The 18,819-nt window shown below is 37.5% G+C and overlaps 1 protein-coding gene across 4 annotated transcripts in view; it reads right to left on the bottom strand.

The window, feature by feature from the left end:
- Nucleotides 1-18,819, bottom strand: part of LOC106961754 (zinc finger E-box-binding homeobox 1-like) — a 106,117-nt gene that overhangs the window by 19,278 nt on the left and 68,020 nt on the right. For all 4 annotated transcript variants that reach the window (XM_015055713.1, XM_015055712.1, XM_015055711.1 and 1 more), the window contains one exon: nucleotides 2,195-2,374. In XM_015055713.1, the coding sequence (XP_014911199.1) occupies nucleotides 2,195-2,374 (180 nt within the window). The remainder of the gene's footprint in view (nucleotides 1-2,194; nucleotides 2,375-18,819) is intronic.

The raw sequence follows: 18,819 nt of genomic DNA, 5'->3' as shown, positions 1-18,819 counted from the left end.
TTTTTCAGAAAACTAACCAATAAAATAAGATTATTATGCTTTGAAAAATGTGTGTAGTTACTAGCTTTTGTAATTACAAATGTATATAAATTAGAATCTCTTATTTTGAAGGATATCTGTCATATTAATCTCTTGCTGGATCCAGATGTTATTTGGATACGTTTTGTAATCATTTCAGGTTTGGGATGTATTTAGGGTTGTGCTCTCTACTCTCTGCTTTTACACGACTAATCTCGTTACTGGTGAATCTGACATAAACGAGATGTTGCTCGGTGGAAGACGCAGTATTTGTTGCACCCTGTTGGGTAAAATGCTGTCATTGCAAGACGTGTTTGGAAATGAGGAGGATTTATTAAATGTTTGAAGGTTTTGAGCTGGAGATTATAGAAGAAAACCTCCACATGACTTTTAGCTAGATTATGCATTAGAGTATTACTGAAGTGTGTTTTCCCAGCCCCCCTCTTCCTTTCTCAATCATTCTCTATCAATGTGCCTCTTAGTCTTCCTTCTTCCCATGTTCTCACCTCTGCTTGCTCATTCTTTCTCAGTTGTGGAAATGCCAACGCACAGCTGGGATTGTGCTGATAAAGAAGTCTTTGTGTATGTTAATGTACAGTAAAACTCAGCAAACACTCATGTGTTTGTTTAAGAGGATACATTTTCATTTTAGTATAACAGAGCTGCCATATAATAAGTGCCTCATTGTAGTAATACCTTTACTCACATATGTTTAAGATTAATTAACAACAGAAATATGAATCAATAAAAACACTTCTCTATAAACCTAAACCAAGTCTGATTATCATTATTAATATCTAAGGCCATCTTCATATAGAAGGTCTTAAATATGACCTATTATATTTACTTGAACAGGTTAAGATACTGTAGGACTGTTGGCGATACAAAACATGTAAATTATATTTTTTGCACAAAATCGTTCTTGGATAATGAGATTTTAGTTAGTTCATTTTTAGATAATGTATACTTTATTCAGTTCTGCCTATTTTGAGCCGTTTTAGGGGGTCTTGTCACTTTAAATCCTAATAAGCTGCTGCTGGCCACACGCCCCAATTCAGCGTTTACAATGTCATGTGAAAATGGCTGAAAACAAATGCGCAATTATCGTACATCTTTGAAAAGCATAAGTAGAGCCTCCTGTGCAACCACCAAGATTGCAGCAAGTGGTTTCTAAATGGTAAGTCAACAACAAAACACTTGTCTTTTCCAACAGCCATTGTACCTCAACAAAACCAGCCATTATACAGCGGTAAAACCAGCTAACCAAGCATAATGGAGCTCCACTTGTGTTGCTAGGTAACAGCGAAGTGCCCGTCAAATGTGACTTAACATCCGGGAGGTTTTTGAAATGTCTTTTTATTCCTAGGGATATCTTTATAAGCAGTAGAAAACCAAATGGAATTACAAAAAAGTGCAAAATGTGAATTTTGCATAATTAACACACAATTAAATTTTTATTGCAACTGTAATCAAACTTTAGTGTGGAAGCAGAAGAAAATGTTGACATCACACAACAGCAGAAGTAATATGGGCCAATTTTAAAGTTTTGGAGGAATGGACAGTGTTGTCACAAGTTTATATCAAAATGAAGGGAAGTTTAAAAAAAGAAAAAGAAAATTAAGTGCAGGCAGTGTTTATTTGAGCCATTATTTATGTCCAGATTTACAAAATCATGCTTCTTCTGGTACAGAAATATGACATATGTCAATAATGTAAAAGTCAGATATTTTTTCTTATCTGACAGAAGGTGCTTCAAAAACTATTGGATATATGTTTGATCTGATTTGTGTCACATACGTAAGTGACACAAATCATATTTTGGGTGGGCAGGGGGGACAAATAAGATCAAAACGGGGCCTTTCAGACTGGGGTGAAAAAATCAGATATGGGCAAAAAAATTTGACTAGGGTTGCATTTTTGTGCTGTGGGAATGTAGTCTTAGACAACCATCTAAAATTGTAGATCCAATGATAAATGCAGAATGAAAAAATTGGTCCAAATAAAAAAAAATAGAGCTGAGTTATGTCAGGAAACTGGTTTCTGACTCATGTTCACCTGAGCAGCTTGTGGCTGAGTGTTCTTGTATGAATCTAAGCAACTTTCTTTCATCAACTGAAATCCCCAGTAACATTGCTCACTGCAGAGTGGATTGTTAAAGTTCATGGTAATGTCTCACCTCCATTCCAGGAGCCGTTGTGGGGTAATACTGTTATGGCGGCATCATGGTTCTCCAGCGCTGTGGCCCCGTCCGTTTCCGTGGCATCATTCTCCAACAGGCTGTCCTCCTCCACAATATGTAGCTTGTCCTCGTCGTCTGAGTCTGAACTGGCCTCCAAGCCATTGTTGAAGTTTGTTACTGGAAAGGAAAAAGATATGGACATTAAATAATTCACAGCTAAACCACAAAGAATATAACAGAGGAAGCTTTTGTTTCTCGTCTGTGATCCACATTAAAGGCAATCAGCTGAAATATGTGTTTGGCATCAGAGCTGCATAAAATAAAAATGACTCTGCGTACTCATGTTTCATATTAACACAAATCAAGACAAATTTGAGTGTCATAATTTTTCCTTTGAAAACCTGGTGAAATTGTGTGAAATCTGATACATGTTCTGGATCATTTTCCTCCTTAAATCCAGAATTAGGTCAACATAACTGAAAATTATGTAATCTTAATCTTAATTTGGACAGAAATTAAGATTGTGTTCTGGTGCAGCAATATTAGCAAACTGGGTAAGGTTTTACTTTTTAAAGATAGAAGAATCATAAACAACTGAGTCCAATGTAAACTGAACTGCAACTCTTTTTCTTGGAGAAATTGGCTGGTTAGTGACATTGGTTGATTTTCACCTTAACCGATCCGGACTGATTGGAAATGTAATCATTTTTTTGTTTGCCTTCACGTTATGTTTCAAAATTTCAAAACACTTTGAAATCGGTAAAGAAGATCTCTTTAAGGTGACCTATTATGCTTCTTGTCACTTTAAATAAGCTGCAGCTGGCCACCGCCTGCCCCAAAACTCCACATTTACAGATGCACATGACAATTGCTGCAAACAGATGAGCAACTATACAACAGTGCATCTTTGAAAAGCAGAAGTGGAGCCTCCTGCACAACAAACAAGAATGCAACAAGAAGCTTCTAAATGGTAAATCATCAACAAACACGTGTCTTTTCCAGCAGCCATTGTACAACAGTGAAACCAACTGACTAAACATGATGAAACTCCACTTAGGTTCCTAGGTAACAGTGCAGTGCCAGTTAATTGTGACTCAACAATCGTCAAAAAATATGAACTTATTTCCAAAAAAACAGCTGAGTGAATTTTTTTTAAAGCATTCAGGGTGTTTTTAGAAGCAGTTGAGCCCAAAATGGAAGCATAAAAAACTGAAATAAGTGAATTTTGAATTATAGGTCAAAAAAATCAGCAAAACTGGGATTAGGACATCCGAGTTCAGAAATCATCGACAGAAGTTTGATCAGTGCATCCAGACAATCTACAGGTTTTTCTTCTTGGCTTAAACTTCACAAAAAATAAAGTTTACTCCAGCCTCTTTGATGAAAATTAAAATAAGAAGGATTAAGCTAAACAGCTTTTGGCACACAGATACACACACCAGCCTCAACATTATGTATGAATCACAGAGCTCACTAGTTCTCCTCTGACCCACTGAGAAGACAAAAAAAAAAGCTAAACGACAGCAGAGAGGAAAATGATCTCTTGTTTATCAGCTTCAGGAAGCAAAGCTATTTTACGGCCCGTTGCGGTCAGTGAGTTTGTCTGAAGGGCAAAGATTCATAATGGAAGCTTGTTGTGAAAAATGGACCAAATCATCTGCTCTGACTCAACTTCACAATGTTTAGCTCAGAGGTCACACATGCCTGCAACATGGAGCCACATGGGGTTCAAGTGATGATGAGAAAATGCTTCGGTGGGTGTTTCACCGTCAGCACCTGTGCAACTGCAAACTGGTGCAAGCACATGTGTGTGTGCGTGTGTGTGTGCTCTGAAGGAAAGCTGTACATCTCAGCAGAGGTGCTGCAGACACCTAATGAGGAGGAAAGCTTGGTGTGTTTGTTCCTCGCTGTGACAGCTGCACACACACACACACACACACACACACACTGCGACACACCCTGAGCAAGCTACTATACAGTCATTATGACTCCATCATCAGCCTTCCAGGTTTACGTGAAGCTTTCTGGGAAGCATCATGTGCGGAGATGGGCTGGATCAATGCAAGCCTCTGTGGGTAAAACAGGAGCTCTGGGTGTCGATCACAAGACAGATGATGGAGAGAATATAACACTTGGAAACGCTTGTTTGGTTCCTGTTCCAGTATTATGAACAGGTTCATCTGAAATATGAACGCTACATGAAACATATTTTATGTAAAATCTCCAAAAAAGACAAAAGAATTGAGATTAAAATAGAAAAACTCAAAATATGCTTCAGTGGAAGCCATGTTTTTGGATTTGCTAAATGCCTTAAAGCAGTACGTAATAATATGTTTTACTCCAGTGAGTAAAACAGATTATTGCTTTATCTGTAAGGAAAAGGTCTTTTTTAATAAACTTTTTTTTTCATCACTGAATCACTGAAAAGGAAGTTTGTGACAACTACGGCAAACAATAAAGCTCAACTTAAATATGACTTTTGCTACCCCGATTATATTTCCCACTAGGATAAACAAAACACTAATCTATTTACTGCTTTAGGTCAACTAAAACAAACTGTGAAATAATATTTGTCACATTCTTACTTATTTCCTTCATAAGATCAAGTTATTTTGTGAGAGCAAAATGTTTTTGCAACAGGCAATTAAGTTATGTGAGGTTTGTCAAAAACAACCATGAAATATGTCAATAACAGAATTCTGGTTAGCTCTCATGTTAGTTTTCTTTTGATAAATTATTTTTTTAGAAACTCGTTTCCTGTCAGATGATATTGCTGAACAGTAAAGAAAAAGTCTGATTAAAAACCAACATGATTATATGTGTGAAAACCACTGAGGTTTGGTGAGATGCAGATTCATAATCAGTAGCTGCAGCCTGAACTCAGACTGTTGCAGGAAGCTGGTTTATAAAAACCAACAAACTCTGCTTCTCTTCTTTAAGACATGACTAAACAACCGATAACAAAGGGTCTCTTTTTTAGAATAAGTTATAACCCATCAGCGCTCTTTTACTGCACAAGTAAGCTGAAGTCTTAGAAAATCAATCAAAACAAACCTTCTGTTTTTTCCCCATTCTACAGTGTAAACTGGACTTATAAAATGTAAAAACTGCATGCAATAACTGCAAACCTACATCATCAAAAATCCAAGAGTTCTTAACAGTTGAGGTTTCATAAGTCCTCACTCCATCAGGCTATTTATTAAGCAGGCTTTGTGGAGAGAGCTTAGCAGCAAATCAATGCATTCACCTTGATCAATGTGTTGCTCCCTGTGTATAATATAAACAACTTGTAAAAGCGCACTGGAGCAAAATATTTTATCTAGACCTGATCGTGATTTACTGTTTTACATAAGTGCACAACAGCCTTGTGCATCTTTCCCAGCCTCTAAGTTTGGAGTCACTGCACTACGTCACATCTGTCCAGCAGCTTTCAAAAGCTTTACAAAACAAATCAAAATGGTTACATAAGCTAAATAATAATTTTATTTCCCAATTATCAGTTCTTTTATTTCTTTGTAACCATAGGCTCAAAAATATATAGATAAGTAGTAAATACAAATTAATTCACATAACACCTTCAGAGAACATAAAGACAGTTACAAAGTCGGCCTTCTATCACCTGAAGAACATTTCCAGGATTAAACGACTAAATGTCCCAGCAAGATCTAGAAAAACTCATCCATATGTTTATCTTTAGTCACATTAATTACTGCAACTGTGTCTTCACAGATCTGCCTAAAAAAATCAAATCCAGGATGCTGCTTCGTGTTCTGACTAAAACCAGGAAGACAGAGCACATCACCACAGTTGTAAAGTCCTTCACTGGCTCCCTGTAGCTCAGAGAATAACTTTAAAATCTAGATTTTAGTTTATAAATGGCTAAGCAACAAAATGTGTTAAAGATCTGATGTTATGAACCTTCCAGAGCTCTATGGAGAAGCAGCATTCAGCTTCTATGCACCACAAATCTGGAACAAACTTTCAGAAAACTGCAAAGATGCGGAAACACTGAGTTTCTTTAAATCTAAACTAAAAACCAAGCTGTTTAGAGTTTGATAGTAGCGTCTAGTAGTGAATGGAACATTGATCAGCATATTTGATGTATGAGTTTGATGATGGCATTTGACGTGTTTATTTCTTGTTTCACATTTGGTGTTGCTTAAATGTGTCATACAAATAAACTTGACTTCAAGACAGATCAAGAGAAGAACGGGTGAGGAGGTTATTCCTACTTTTTAGCAGCGTGTAGTTCCCCCAGCAGCAGACAGAGGGCAGCATAGGGTAAAACAGAAATGACGAAACTCCACTGGGGGAACTAGACTCTCTGTACAGGAGCGAGTGAAACAGAGAGACCTGTCCACATCACCATAACAATGTATCAAGTCAACTGTTAACTCCCCATCTGGAGTCGAGGGAGAGAAGTCTAGACAAAAGCCTTCCTCCCTTCCTGCCATCCGTCTCTCTGATTACAACTCTTTCATGATGTATCCCTTCATTATTACGTCTTTCCGTGCGTTGTTGACTTCTGTGATCTGTCAAAATTTTACTTTTCACTTACGCAAGACTTTTTTATTCAATGCAATGTGTGATTATTAGACTCTTCAGTCAAAACTGAGCTGTAATTGCAGGGATCAACACTAACAGCCACTTGCCAGAAGGGTAGCATTTCCCTTTTATTAAAACAGTATCTTGCAGGGTAGAATTTCTAATTTCCTCTCTCTGAACTTTACTTGAACTCATCAAGGAAGCAGCACAGAGTGTTTGCAAAAATTGGCTTCCTAAGCAAGTAAACCCAAGAATTCATTAAAGTTAGAAACAACAGTTCGCCACCATCTCTGAGTCTGTTACACACTGCCTTCGTTTGTCTAGGAATCAGATCAGAAGAAGGAAGCGAGCAGAAAACGGCAGCACTGGGCTGCAGACTATCACACAGCCAGGCTCTCATCACGACATGTGACTACTGAGCGGAAATCATGTGTCTGACACGCCTCAACACTGGACCACATGGACTGAGATGTGGGTCAAAGGTCAGCGCCTCAGCAGTCACCATGGGGGAAGGGATAGTGAAAGGTGGGTGGGCTGAGAATAAACTACAATCAGTCTGCATGGACAGCATGGCAGGATGCTGCTGGCTAACGAGTGGCTCTCTGAGGCACAACATCACTTTAAAGGAAACTAAATAAAATCATTCAGTAAGAAGTTGGGTTTTAAATGTTGAAGGAATATATGAAATACAAGTATTTGTCTTATTTAATTATTTCTTGGTCATATGTTGGAACATAGATTATTTTTTACTGCTGCACACAAAGTGATCGGTCAGCAGTTCAGTTGTTCATGTTAGCCAATCAGATCACAGGCCATGTAGAAAACATAAACGCTGAAATACACATATTCAATTCTACACATATTCAATTAATGTTTTCCCAAAAGATGTTGACATTTATTCATTTGTGTAATAAGAAATTACTGATTCAATATAGAGCTGCAGAATATATCCAAATTGCAATCATCATACTGTTACAGCAATTTGTTAGAATAATACTATGTATTTCAAGTGACATGGATTCAATACTAGTAGTAAATAATATATAGATGAAAGCATTTACATACATTTGCAGTGGATCTATAAAACTTGCATAACTATTATTTTCTCAGTCTGACATTAATTAAACTTTTCCTGTTCAGTTAGGACAACAACATCGATTCTATTTGGCAAAACAGAAGATTCTCTAAGCTAATTTTGTATTACGTTCTGTAATTTCAGAAGTTTATAGACATTTCCTTGGTATTGGTCAGAATTGCCTTTTAAGCTGTGAGACTTGGGTCAAATGATTTTCTCCCATAAGTTTCTAATAATATTAAGACGTTTATAAAAAAGCCTTTTGCTGTTCTTTATGCAAATAGTCAATAGAGATGCTAATGAGCAAAATGCTAAAGCTCAGGAAGAGTTAAGACAATGAAAAAGAAAGACAGAGAGAAACATGGGTCAATATCCTCATAGCAACATTAAAATAAATTGATTTTTGGGTCATAACACATCAAAATGTTCATATATATATTTTATTATTTGTTTAAAGTATATTTTTTGACATTGTGTTTACCATTACATTATATTTACTTGGATTTTAAGGATAGTGGTACTTTTGGCCCTTGATGATAATCCCACAGCACTCTGTATACTTTACTTTGCTCCAAGTCAACCTCATGGTGGCGCTACAGGGAAAGTAAGATTATCACTGATGTCAGTAGGTCACGTGCCACACAATTTCATGACAATCAATAAAAACCTGGTTAAATAATTCTGGATAAAAGAAATAAACTGCTGTAAAAACCTCCTGAAAATATCCATAAATTTAATGCTGAACATTTTGGTTAGACTATAACACGAAACAAATAAATGTAATAAACCTTCACCTTCAAAATGCACCAGAATACTTCATCATCATCATCATCACCATCATCATCATCGCCTCCTTCAGCTGAGTAAACATTCATTGCAAAACACACAAATAGAAACCTGTCGACTTATGATTTCTGTAGAAAGTTCTGATGACAGACACGAGTGAAACAACAGGGTGTGTGACGAGACCACAGCTAGTTTTCTCGGTTTGTTGTGTGTGTGTGTGTGTGTGTGTGTGTGTGTGTGCGTGTGTGTGTGTGTGTGTGTGCGTGTGTGTGTGTGTGTGTTGTCCCAGTGCAGCTGTGCAGCTCGGGACCTCTGCCAAACCTCTAACAGACAATTATCCCACTGTGTGTGTGTGTGTGTGTGTGTGTGTGTGTGTGTGTGTGTGCGTGTGTGTGTGTGTCTGAGACAGAATGGAGAGAGGGAGAGAGACGGTCAAACAGAGGAGAGTACATCACTAGAGCTGCCTGTCTGCTAATAGATGTGACCAGACTTTACATGGTGAGCAGCTGCAGAGTCAGCCCACTTAAAGGTGCAGTCACCCATTTTATTTTTGTCTTATTACACCAGCAAACTGTATTCTGTATTTAGTTAAGACGACAAAGGAAATTGGCTTTTTGCAGCAGTTACAGCTGGATGTCTATCTTGTAGCTTTTGACATCTAGAAAACAATTTTTTCTCATTCTAACTAGAAAAAACACATTGAGTCTGGACTTTGACTGGACCACTCTAACAAATGAATATGGTTGACCTAACTCATGTTTGTTTATGCACAATCTCCTGCCAGAAAATGAACGTTAGCTCCACTCAAGTCTTTTGCAGCCGTTCGCAGGTTCTCCTCCCTGATTGCCCTGCAGCTGCGTCAGCTTCTCTGCCCTGCTACAGTAAAGCATCCCCACAGCATGATGGTGCCAGCGACATGTTAGAGGGTGGAGGGTTGCCAACAGACATTAGTAAACTCTGACATGCACACACTAAATAACTGAATAATGGAAAAATGTTGATTGCAGTGGTGTGTTTCTTTAAATCCTGTGGCGTTCCACTGCTGTTAAGCTTATCAGCCCTAGAGTAACTCTTACACATAAAAAGTAACTGAATTATTATCTGCTACTTTTATATCTAAAAAAATACACAAAGTAGCAAAGATGATTGGCAATTAATAAGAGACAAAACTTCTGTTTAAAAAGTAAACAGGATGAAAACTGCCTTCAGCTGTGAAGCTGGAAGTTAACTATGTAAGATTGACTCATATTCCTCATGCGCCATTAAAAGTGGGCATCATGAGGTACAACGAGGCTACGTCACCCACACTCACCCTCACACACACAGAAAGAAAGAGGGAGAGAGAGAGGTGTGGTTGCACATTTCTTTGGCACACACTGCTATGTTTCCATGCCCACCTTATAAAGCTGACAACCTCTGGACGAGCCTATAGTGCAGAGCTCCAAACACACACACACACTCCTGCAGAGGAAAGCCCCTCTGCTTGCAGCCAGCAGTGTAAAACAATCCAGACACCAAGCTCTGAAACAAACAGAGGATCTGCCACGTGTGCTGTACGGTCATATGTGTCTCTGCTGCAGGCAGTGTGTGAATCTCAGTTATGCACTCTGCTAAATCAATGAAGACGAACCTGTCTCAGGCTTTGTGTGTGAGGGTGTGTGGATGTGAGCCCTGGTTAATCAGAACTCTCCAGCTGCTTCCTGCTTGGCCCAGGTGCTCAATCAGACCTCGTTCTTTCTCCTTCAAGGCCCCCCACTAACCCAGAGGGACTGTGGGCTACCTGACGAGCCTCCTTATTCTAAATAAGACCAACAATCTACACAAACACACAGGATTTCAACATTAAAATGGAGCAAAGATGCATCATGTAACCACATTTATTTGTGTTAGGAAATAAAGTATATTTATACCAATAAATTACAACTAAAGGGTACACTGCCAAAGCTACTCATTGTATCTCTATTCAAGACACAAGTTACAAAGTCAGTAATGCATATTTTAAATCCCAGAGGTGAGCAAGACTAACTATGAAGTTAGAGCGCTAACCTCTAACGTGCTAATCATAAACATTAGTTCCACTAACACTGAAGCACTCACATCAACATGATATTTAGCAGAAGCTAACGCTAAAGCGCAACTCCTCAACCACTAACCTTATTCTGACATTATAATTTACATGTTCTATAAAGCCCTTAGATGTTGTATTTATGTTTACATCTTGTTCTCTACTCTCAGTGTTTAATTTTGTTCCTGTGTTTTTTGTTTGAAATAAAGTTATTGGTAAAACAGAATGAGAACATGAAGGAAACTGAACTGCTGCAACCACTTCAAAATAAGAGCATGAATATAAACGTCTAACTACTCGAAGAATTCTTAACAATTGACAACCAAATCTTCAGATTCAATTACAAGTTTATAAAACAGTCAAGCAAATTCATGATTTAACTGGAAAAGTCAACTTAGGGTAAGCTAAGTGGGCTAAACATTAGCAAGTCAGGAAAAGAGCTAAACAACAAATTACCTCCACTACTATTGCATTGGTGGAAGTATGCTCACCACTGTTATTTTCTAATGTTAGCCTCTGAAAATGTTTATAAAAATGTAGCTCAGGTCTCAGTATGATGCTAGTTATTTTCATATAAATCTAAGATGCTATTTTCAATCATAGAATTTGCCATAAGTGCAAAGTGCCACATGTAATCAAATATATTGTATGCTTAAGACGCTCAGTTTAGATTTTTTCTATACAAAAAAAAAACAATAGTCTCATTTGCAATAAAGGTAATATTGTAAACATGTACAAAATGAGTATGAATGCTGATTTTTGTAGGAGAGTTAATACACGTCAGCTAAATGATGTGAACACTGGCACCTTCTAAATTTCTCTTTTCAGTGAGTCATGCTCTGCAGGGGGTGGCAGTACATCAAGGTGTTACATAACCCTCTCCACTCTGATCTCGGTCCTGCTACAGCTGCATGGAAAAATCACAAACTTCTGTGCACCTCTGTATGCCTTCACCATCTGTCTAATTCGGTCGAATTAATCAGTGAGTCACATTAGCACGAGAAGGTGATGAGGTGTGGACAAAAACAAGTCTGAGGAAAGATTTCTACCCAAAAATAGTCCTGTCTACATCTGTTTGGAGCTTTAGAGGTGGCTTAAATCTTCATTTTGACAAATAAACAGGTTCTAGAGAAATGAGTCCATTAAGTAAAATATTCCATTGCTTCACTGGATTAATGGTGGTGCAAATCAAATGTAGCTAATGGACTAATCATGAGAACAACCTCTATAAAAGCTACAAGTTCATCACAGGACACCTACAAAAAGACTGAATGTCTTTGGGCACAATACACAGCACCATGTTGGGTGGAAAATTCAACACAGTATATTTACCCAAATACCTCTAATCCACTGTCAAGCAAAGGGGTAGAAGATTGATGATATGGGTTTGGTTTGGACCTTTGGACCAAAATCCAAAGCATTCTAGAGTCAGACATGAGGCCATCTGTCCAACAACTGAAACATGGCTAAAAACTGGGTCACCAACAAAACACTGATCCCAAACAGCAGCAAATCTATAAAAGAATGTCTGAAAAAGACAATAAGCAAGATGTTGCAAGGGCACAATAAAAGTCCTGTTCTCAGTCTGATTCAAATGTTGCGTTGTGCTAAAACAAAGGCCTGTAAACTGAAGCAAGTTGGAAAGAACAAGGAGCCAAAATTCCTTCACAACGAGGTGAGAGACTCAAAAAGACAAACAGAAAACAACTTTTCCTTCACATCCAAGCAACTGAGTCAAACTGTGTACTTAGTTTTTTCCATTAGTGTATGGAAAATCAACAAACCCTTTTATTCCAGCAACTTTAGTCTTCTATCCTGTATGTCAGCCAAGTTTTTTTCAAAAGAGGTGCAGATGGTGAAAAACACTTTTAAGATTAAACCAACAATGAACTATAACCATATTAACCTATAAAGTCTGTTCATGAATCAGGTACGGAAGATGTTTTAGCTAGCACAAAATATAACAAAAAATATCAAATGCTTTGCTAAACAAATACAATTTGTGGACATGGAGCAAAGGAACTAGAGTCAGTGTTGATGAGTCAAAAAAGAAACAAATTAATCAAAGGAAGTGATCTAATCTTCACACTATGCTCTTGTATGCATGCTCCACCATGCATTGAGACTGAATGCATGCAGAAGGTTTGCAATATTACTAGAAGTAAAAAAGATGTTTGTATTTAGGAACTGATTCAAAATTGCATAGATAAGTATAAAACACAAAACACAACTTTTTGTGTTGTGTTTTGTGTTGTGTTCAACCAAAACTTCAGATTCAATTACAAGTTTATAAAGCAGTCAAGTAAATTCATGATTTAACTGGAAAAGTCAACTTAGGGTAAGCTAAGTGAGCTAATACAAGACCAAATTCCTGTTTTTAGCCACTTAGTGAGTCAGTAATGTTCATTTGCATTTCCAAAAATCACACCGGATGCAGCATGGGTATTTCTCTGGTCCTGAAGTTACTGATGCTCAATGTAGCAGACAGGAATTTTACAGCAAAATAAAAATCTGTTTATCCTTTCCAGTTCTAAACAGTAGGGATGCACGATGTATCAGCATCAACAATGATATCGGCTGATGTTAGAGGTGTTTTTAAACATATCGGTATCGGTCCAATAACTAAAAGCAGGTAGATATTAACAAACAATGTTCACTTCCTTCTTGTTGCCGTTTGTGTTTCAGGAAGAGGGACGGAAGGGGTTTGGTCATGTGACAGAGATGCAGCTCAGGACTGTGACGTCTTCCTCCACAGTGTCAAACGTTTAGAGAAATATATAAATGTGGCTAAATATCAGTTATTTGCCAGTAATATTGGGTACTGATATTGGTTAAAATTTTCATAATGGTGCCTCCCTACTGAATACAAACAGGAAGGAATCTCTACATTACCATCATTGATATTTCTCTATAAATCCCTAATGCTGGATTTAAATGCATGAAGTCCAAGATTATCAACTCAAACTTCCTTCCTCTGAATCCGAACTTCTCTGACTCTGCAGAGGGACTCACAACAATGCAGAGATTAAAGATTGCAGAAAGTCCCAGTGAGCCTGTGAGTCTGTAAAGAATGATCCGTCGGTGAGATTCATCTCAGACAATCACCTTCCACAGTGGCTTACTGCTGCATGTCTGGCAGCGTATGTGTGTGTGTGTGCGTGTGTGTGTGTGTGTGTGTGTGAGGTGTGTATGTTCAGCAGGATTTAATTCCCTCCGACAATAACTGGGTCAGCTGCTAAGATTGTGCTGTTTGGGGTTTTCTCCGACACGTGCGCTCAGAAAAAACACAGTCTAAACAAAGCTCTGGCCCACATTACAGGCACATCACTTGTCAAGAATATACATTTGTATTTCTGTGGTTCACGGTTAAGAAATCAAACCTGAGCAAGCTTACAGTAAACGGGCGTCCACCGAGAAAAAGGAAGTGAAACACTGGGAAGTGAGGGGAGGGTGACGTGGTGAGTGGTCACTTCCTGTTTACCTTTAGTCTTTAGTACCTTACAGCTTCCTGTCTCTCCTGTGAACTAAGCCCTGCTGTGTCTTCATCTGTTCTTCTAAAGGGCATTCATACACCACAGTGAAATCAACTACTGTGTAAATTCAGATAAAAACTAGTGTGTCGCGCTACAAAATAGTCTGGAAACTATTACTGAAGTCTAACACTGTAGGCAAATAATGTTAATGTTACATAATTACAACCTGCACAGCTTTGAATGCACCATTATTTACAAAAAACTAGATGGATGTTACAGCATTGTAAATGTTTCAGACTTTAGTTTAAAAGAAGTGCACTCTTTGAAAGATAAGAAAACACATGATAGCAATGCATAATTGTACTATTTCTATAAAAATGAATAAGTTGCCTAGATACTGTCATAACATTTAGGGACAGTGGTGGGCATAAAAGAGGTTATGATCATGGACCAGTCAATTAAAGTTTCCTGTTAATTGGCTCTGATCAGTCAAAAACCGCAAAGTCAGATTTTTATTGTTGTTATTTAAATAATACTTGAACATCTAATTGGTCTGTATATGTGACAAAGATGTTCTTTGTTCCATTTTGTTTAGAGGGTAGTGAAATGAGGATTAGGGGATTATACTTTGGTGCATAATTTGGAAAAATTTCATACAAACTTTGGTTACTGGTATCAAGTTATACCAATGTGTTGAATAGCTGTGGTTAAAACCAAAACATTCTGGTTTTTAACATGATCATTCTTACAGAACTTTCACAACATTTTATTTGGAACATTTTATATGTGTTAATCTTTTAAAGTAAACTCTGAAACTACACTTATCACTTCAAATAAAACCACTAATTGGTTTTGGGCATCCAATGAGGCTTTTTATTTGTGTATCAGCCAGTTTGTGGTACTTTAATAATCTTTAGTGTTGTGAAGTTGAAAATGAGTAATGACTGCTTTATGCAAACATCTTTTGAACTTCGTAGCACATAACAACCTGAAATATAAAACACAGATTCAAAAAATTATAGTTTGGTCCAAAATCTGTAGATCAAAAAGCTACTCTGTTAGATCCAGAAAATAATCAAGGATTGAACCCATTTTGAGGTTCAAAATATCAGTCTCCAGTGTATACGCCCCATTAATCAACCCTAACATCTTCTCTACAATAGATTTCAATTCTCTCAGGATTTAATGTGCTTCTTCTCAATTAATATGGTAACTAAAGGGAAGTGTCCCAAGTATAATAATAAATTGCTAATGTATTATTATCTACCTACAAAAATCTTTTCAGTTTCACTGTCCTTTAATCTTTTATGGACTATTGTTTAAGCTTCACCAAAGATCTAATTTTAAGGGATACATTCAGAGCTTTTGTTACCTTGATTACTCAGCATATAGATTTTTTTGTTTCTAATCAGCTAATCATTACTTCAAAGTCCAAGTTTCTGAGAAGTAGATAGCAGTTTGCTGCCTACTGGACTGATTCTTGCACTCGTTTTTGATTCATGTCTGGAAACCAAACAGCTACATGAGCAAATAGAGAAATGGAAACTCCCTGCTGTTGGACTGGTACTTTAAAAGACAAACTGTCTATTTTTATGTGTATGTATGTGAGAGAAATACAGGATGTTGATCATAAAACCTGCATCGTCATAGTTACTCGTGAACTTCCGCCCACCTCATGCACCGGCGCGTTCTCTTCTCCCCCACACCCTTGGGTTCCCACTCGGCCTCTCTCTTACAGTCTGGCAGGGCGTTTCCCCACCTTCTGCACAGAGCAGCCTAAATTTAATTTAATCTTACAAGACACACATTAATCTGCTGCTTCAGTAAGCACGCGCACTCAAAAGCACTAATCTTTTTCTGCCAGGAGTGCATCCGAACAAGCTCGACACCTGGATTAAACGCTTTCAAACAGTAAATCTATCATGGAGGATTTAGTGCATCCAGTCACTGTTTGTACGCTGAACTCGTTAGGTTTTACCTCCTGAATGTCAATTATGTCAATGATCTGAGTGTAGATGCAAACAAAGGAAGACCAATGTCTAGATTAATGCAAGAACGTGACGCATTTAAAATTATTATCCATTTACGTTGTTCCAGACGAAAATGTGCGTTTGATTAAAGAACCTGGCACCGGTAAAGATCCCAGATGTGTTCAAGAGGATGAATGAACCCTTCTGATTTCTATTTCTATTACAGAAAAAAACAATGACTAAACAACATGAAAATGTGGTTGAAACTGAAAGGTCACAACACGGTTATGTAAAGATGTCTATTTATATTTAAATGTGGTTGAAAAGTTTATAAGATGAGCTAACCAAAGCCTGACTTTCAACATCCTTGTTTTACAAAATGTAGGCAAAACATAAAAACAGAAAAGTCACCTTTTCAATCATTATTTTACAAATACTGAACCCTCAGGAAATCAGGAAAATGACAAACATGCCAACAAATAAGAGTTTTACTCTCCGCCTATAACAAATAGGTCACTGAAAGGGGCCGTATTACATGTTTTCCAGGCATACAGTGCCATTTTATTGAACAATCAAGAAACAGTGTTACCTCCAGCTGTTATAAAAATACTATATACTAAATATGACTTGGAAGAAATTTTACTTTGTAATTTAATGCCTTGAAATTGGGTCTCCGTCTCTTTAAAAACTTCTACTCTTTCTGAAACTCCACTTCAGGATGTTACCACAATAGCGCTTCTCTACTGACCGTTTAACATTTACACCAGTGATGCATTGAGAAGTAGCTCCTATAATGATCTCAGTAGATGCTCAGTTCCACCAGGTGTTTGCTAATTGCTGCAGGCTAGTCTGAAGGAGTTGAGAGGAGGAACTATGGGAGCAGTCTGCTCTGTGAGGCGGAAGCTTGGAAGTCTGGAAGATGCAGCCCGGAAGAGGAGTTGTGTCTCTAAGGCTTGAGATTAAAGGATTTCTCAAACATGCATGAAAGAATTAGAGCCACATTTCAGGTATATTTTAGATGAGGAAATAATAAGATGTACATGATGTAAAGCTTAAAATAGTCAATCTCACATAACACTGCCCCTCTAAGATACAGCTCAATTTCAGTGGAAAAGCTGCTGACCTGACTTTCTCCTGATTGAGTCTCAGAAACAAGAGGCTGGAATCTGGTGAAATCTTTTTAATCTCTGATAAAAGCTGAGCACCTGGTAAGAAAACTGTTCAAAGAGAGATGTGTGTGAGTGTGTCAATGTTACTCCACCAGGAATAGGTGATTAAGAGGAGATGACCCGGTTTCCTAGTAGCCGCCCCAGCAGACCCATAAGGATAAATGACTGGGGGGGGGTTACATAAGAACACACCTAATATACAGTCTGACCTCCACTGTCACAGAGAGACTTTGTGCTAGTAAGTGGCTGATACTGTCATAAAATGAGGCCCTGCAGCAGTTAATTAGTGGCTTCTTCTGCCTTAAACTCTGCTGCATCCTGTTGATTATTTAGAGATTCTTTAAAACATCATGGAGCCCAGAAGAGAAGCTGGCGCAAAAGAACCAAAATCAATCTAATAGCCTGGCTTTCCGTGCCGGGGGCCACAGAGGGGCCCAGGGGACCTGTGAACAACTGATTGAATTTACCTGAGGAGCCAAGGCCAGCTGTTATTGAGAAGAACAAAGACAAACACACTGCGGTGTATTCACAAAGACTGAACTATGGTCTCTGCATTTTCTTAGTATTTAATTTTGTATTTTCACCTGAGAAGCAGGAAAAGAGACATTAAATCCAGCATTCCGGCAACCTAAAAGCTCACCTCCAAACTTCTGTAACCCCAACATGCAGCAAAAATCCACCCCAGGCCTGCAACTAAAGATTATCTTAGTAATTGATTATGCTAACGACAAAGATATATATTTTTTTCATTTCACCACTTAAGCCTTTTATACACAATATTAGAAATTCATTAAAATATACAACTAAGTAAATAATTAAATTCCTTTATAAAATAAGAAAACAAAAATGTAAAAATGTAAAAGTGCAGCAACATTGCATAGTTTTAATGAGTCCTCAAGGACGAATCTGCAGCTAAAAAATACTGTCTACTACTCTGTTTATGATTATTTTGGATTAATAACTGGATAGGCCAGAATTTCATGAGTTCTGGCCTGGGTTGAACATATTTACCGACAAAGAAGGATTTTCATCTTAACTGCAAAATGTATAGATTTTTTTGTAAAGTTTTGGGTTAATTACCACTCTGACTGTTCTTTTTTGTAGCAAAATGCATATTTTAGAGTCCGTTAGTTAATGATTAATCGGTTATTATATAAGTTGACAATTATTTCAATAATCGATTAATTACAATTAATTATGTTTAATTTGAATAATCACCGAATAAATTGTTTGGACCTGGCTTGACTGTCGGAAGGAAAATACTCCCCCTGGCTGTATAAGCTTGGTAAGGGTGAGGTAAGGTAGTTAAAGATACAGTAGATAAAGATTGAAAGGTAGAGACATGAACTGATAAAAGATCAAATAAAGAGAGACAGATAAAAAAGATGGATATAGAAGAGAAGAAGAATAAATAACTTTTTCTCTGTCCTTAAGAATTTTATATCAGATATGTAGACATCCTCAAGACATGTCCAAGTGCTTCTTCAATAACTGTTTGAATAAATGGTTGTTACATTGATTGCAGCAATCAGTTGTTCT

The sequence above is a fragment of the Poecilia latipinna genome, unplaced genomic scaffold (genome assembly GCF_001443285.1).
Source record: "Poecilia latipinna isolate Pla-1442-1.1 unplaced genomic scaffold, P_latipinna-1.0 Scaffold1332, whole genome shotgun sequence".
NCBI classification, from domain to species: Eukaryota; Metazoa; Chordata; class Actinopteri; order Cyprinodontiformes; family Poeciliidae; genus Poecilia; species Poecilia latipinna.
The sequence above is the reverse complement of the archived record's forward strand: the minus strand, read 5'-3'. Positions and strand labels throughout refer to the sequence as shown.